This window comes from Micropterus dolomieu, linkage group LG04, assembly GCF_021292245.1.
Source record: "Micropterus dolomieu isolate WLL.071019.BEF.003 ecotype Adirondacks linkage group LG04, ASM2129224v1, whole genome shotgun sequence".
NCBI lineage: Eukaryota > Metazoa > Chordata > Actinopteri > Centrarchiformes > Centrarchidae > Micropterus > Micropterus dolomieu.
In genome coordinates, this window is record NC_060153.1 from 33,881,584 (window position 1) to 33,885,767 (window position 4,184).

At 48.3% G+C, this 4,184-nt stretch overlaps 2 protein-coding genes across 2 annotated transcripts in view; one reads left to right on the forward strand and one right to left on the reverse strand.

The window, feature by feature from the left end:
- LOC123969146 (opsin-5-like) overlaps positions 1–2,031 on the forward strand; it is a 4,679-nt gene extending 2,648 nt beyond the window's left edge. The window contains exons 4-6 of the mRNA XM_046046268.1: positions 710–814; positions 894–1,117; positions 1,546–2,031. Coding sequence (XP_045902224.1) covers positions 710–814; positions 894–1,117; positions 1,546–2,031 — 815 coding nt within the window. The remainder of the gene's footprint in view (positions 1–709; positions 815–893; positions 1,118–1,545) is intronic.
- Positions 1–4,184, reverse strand: part of LOC123969145 (EGF-containing fibulin-like extracellular matrix protein 1) — a 20,851-nt gene that overhangs the window by 13,712 nt on the left and 2,955 nt on the right. The gene's annotated exons all lie outside the window — the stretch shown is intronic.

A 4,184-nucleotide genomic window follows, 5' to 3' on the forward strand; every position in this document is an offset into this window, starting at 1 on the left:
TAGAAAGTCACACAGCTGTTTAGCAACTGCTTTCTCCAGAACCTTAGAGAGAAATGGAAGGTTAGATATAGGTCTATAGTTGGCTAAAACATCCGGATCAAGTTTGGGCTTTTTCAGAAGAGGTTTAATTACAGCTGCTTTAAAGTACTGTGGTACATAGCCTGTTGATAAAGATAGATTGATCATATCTAGTATAGAGGTGCTGACTAAGGGTAAAACATCTTTAAGCAGCCTAGTCGGGATGGGGTCTAAGAGGCAGGTTGATGGTTTAGATGAAGAAATTATTGAAGTTAGTTGGTAAAGATTGAGGGAAGCAAAACAGTCTAAACATGTATCTGGTTCTACAGCTGTTTCTAAGGTTCCTGAGTTAAGAGATAAGTTGGTGCCAGTTGAGGGAAGGTCTTAGTGAATTTTGTCTCTAATAGTTAGAATTTTATCATTAAAGAAGCTCATGAAGATGTAACTACTGAGAGCTATGGGAATACTAGGCTCAATAGAGCTGTGACTCTCTGTCAGCCTGAAACCTGGAGTTTCAAACACTGAAACATTCAGAACGTGAACAGATTTAGTTTCCTCGTCAGCAGCTCCGGCGTCTTTTCATTCTGACAGTTCAGAGGTGGACAGATGGTTTTTATTAGTCTCTCTATGATTGAAGTTGACTGTAATCTGAAAAGGATAAAGAGGTAAGACGGTGTTTGTTGTGTTTCAGCCCGTCACATCAGCAGGACCAGCGTGTGCTTCTGCCTGCTCTTCATCTGGATCACAGCTGGGTTCTGGTCCGGAGCTCCGCTGTTCGGCTGGGGGAGCTACACAGGCAGGAAACCATCCAACCAAGATTCTGTTTCAACCTCTTCAATGCTTTACCTGACCTCTGACCTCTGACCCCTCTGCAGATCGTGGGTATGGAACCTGTGAGATCGACTGGGCCAAAGCGACCTACTCAGCCGTCTACAAGTCCTACATCATCTCCATCTTCACCGTCTGCTTCTTCATCCCGGTGTTCATCATGCTCTTCTGCTACGTCTCCATCATCAACACGGTGAAGAGAGGCAACGCCCTGTCCGCTGAGGGCGACCTGACCGACCGCCAGAGGAAGATCGAGCGGGACGTCACCATAGTGAGTCTTTACCACTGCTCAGCGCTGCTAGCATTATCGCTAACGGGAAGATGTGACATAATGAATAAAGCTCAATGGAGAAATAAGAAATGAATTCAGCGCTGAAGAGCCAGACGGGCAGAGATCCAGTCCTGCAGATCGCCGTCTGGCGGTGACATAATTCGACTGTTTTCTTAACCCTGAATTTGTCGCCTCACCTGATCGATCAGCGTTCTGTCTGCAGTTTGAAGTTGTGATGTTAGAAACCGTCTCTGCCTTCCACCTGTGCCTCCAGCGCATCAGAGTGTAGGCGGCACAGAGAGCGTCCGAATCAGGACGCTGAGCTCAGCGATGGCGGCCGGACTCACTCTGGTTTTCTGGTTTCAGTAGAAGGTTTGAGGTTTGATGCAAAGTTTCTAATTGGTTGAATAATCAATCGTCTCCTGCAGGTTTCCATAGTGATCTGCACGGCCTTCATCTTGGCGTGGTCTCCGTACGCCGTGGTGTCCATATGGTCGGCCTGCGGCTTCCACGTGCCCAACCTCACCAGCATCTTCACCCGCCTCTTCGCCAAGTCCGCCAGCTTCTACAACCCGCTCATCTACTTCGGACTCAGCTCCAAGTTCCGCAAAGACGTGGCGGTCCTGCTACCCTGCACCCGCGACGCCAAAGACACCGTCAAGCTGAAGCGCTTCAAGCCGAAGGCCGATGCCCACGCCCGGCCCGCCGCAGGGGGCGGAGCCAGACTCAAAGTTCCTCTGAACTGGCCAGAAAAGAAGTACTCGCCCGGGAACCAGCCTAACCTGGTCCCCAGCCCGGACTCCGGGATGGGAAGCCCGCCCTGCACGCCGCCACCCGTCAACAAGGAGGTGTTCTACATCGACATGCCCCGCCCCTCTGAGCCCAGCTTTGAGTCTGAATGTGAGAGGCTCTGATGACCTCAGCGGACCTGGAGGATGCCATGAACTCGTGACCCCTGCTCAGTTCAGATGACGCCAGCAGGACGCTGATTTCACCAAGTCGTGACGCCCAAAGTAGAGAAGAAGAAAACGACATCACTTAGTTTGTGCCCAACTTGTAGACCAGCTTCAGGTCAGCTGACAGACCAAAGTGTGGGGGGACCGGCGGTCGGACGGTACCGGGGGTTACCACATCCGCCCGAATACAAGCTCCCACGGCAACTTTCCATGATCCGACTCTCGTCCCACACGGTTGGTCTGACGGCGAGTCCTCAGACCTGAAACACCTGGTGAGGTCTGAAGGACTTTCTCCTCGCCATCAGCGCCAGAAGATCCAGTCTGTTTCTGCCGGAGGTGTGGACTCGTGCAACTCGACTTTGACTTTAACACCAGTGACTCGTGACTTCACTTGGACTGGAGCCTTCAGACTCGACCTGACTTGGACCCTCCCAGAATATAAATGACAAAGAATTCAATAAAAACTGTCACAACATCGACACTTGATTTAATTCATGAAATGACCCGACGGGTGTCTCTGCCTGTTTCCTGTTCAGGTTAAAACTTTATTAAACAAAGTTTCTTTCAATTTGAATCTTGTCAAAAATATGAAATGGTATTAAACTTGGTGAAGAGCACAGCGTGACTTGTTCAGGACTCGAACTCAAAGTTCAGGACCTGAGACTTGACTCGGACTTGCCTGTCTGTATTTCAGTGATCAGTTTTTTTTCTACCCGACCCGGGTTAAATGCAGAAGATCCTCCGTCCTTCAGGCCTCTGCACCTGCGCAGGATCCAAGGTCAGTTTATAACATCTGACTCTGGACGCAGAACTGGGTCCTGGACTCTGGGGTCCAGTCCAGGTTCCTGTTCTTTCCTGCTGACAGAGATGAACTGAAGGATGAGTTTGTTCTGGAGGAGCCTGAAAGTCTGTAGATGTTAAACTGAACCAGGACCAGCTGTGAAGTTTAGCTCTGTGTTGTGGGAGAAAACTGTTCATTTGTATTTAAGGTGAAAATTAAGAATAAAAACGTTGGTGACAAACCCGACCTGTCCTCCGTCCTGACAAAGGGCGTTTATGCCTCCTAAAACCACACGGTTTTAAAAACATAATTTACGTTATAACTGTTTAAAAAATTGGTTAGCGGCCCGTTGGTTCTTTTTCTGTACCGACACCATGATGGCCCAATCACAACTTTCACTGGCCACTTACATTATTTTTGTGTCAGTAATGTCTACAAGTAATTAAATGTCATTAACATGGTCTGTCTGTAGCTACAGGTGTGGTCTGCTTTTAGGCTACCCGCCTGAGCCAGTCAGTGGTCGGAAGTGGTCTGACGGCTTGGCTGTAGCCCTGATTCAGACCAGCTTACATGTAGGTTTCAGCCCTGCAGCCTGGGAGGAGCCGGATATCATATCATCAAATGAAAGAAAACGTTTGAAAAATTATCTTTATTTTCACTGTAACGTTCACGACATTCACTTTGATTTCAAACTAAGTGCAGTTACTATTTTCAGCCACTAGATGGCAGCTGTACCTCCTGAGACAGGACTGTTGGCAACGCCACACTTTTTTTCACAACTTTATTTGAGTTTGCAAGAATGACACAAGTATAAAACAACTGTAACAGTAGAAAGAATCAAGTGCATGAGTTGAGTAAGGGACTAAATGAAAACTTTAGATACAACATCCAACGAAGGTTAAAATCAAGGGCAACTGGACTTGGTTGAAGATACTGGAAGACGTTTCGTCCCTCATCCAAAGGACTTCTTCAGTTCTGACTGACTGGCAGGGAAACTCAGCTATTTAACCTCAGTGGGGTCGTTGGCCCGGGTCATCGATACCGCCGGTTCGTTAGTGTTCCTTGTTGCTGTGACGACAGTCGTTACAGTCGTTAAGACTACCTGTGGCCAAGACTGAACGACCATCGTTGGTATCTTCACCTGAGGTCAATAGGTTACGTTTGTTGAGTTTCCTGGGAAGTGATGAAAGGACAGCATTGTAAGTGGGGGATAAGTGGTGGCGTAGACCCCCTCCCCTGTTCAATGACGGCTTCTCCACCCTGGTGTAGATGCTTCCTTGACACCTCTTTCAAACCATCCATCTTCTCTGTCTAAAATGTGCACCTGGTG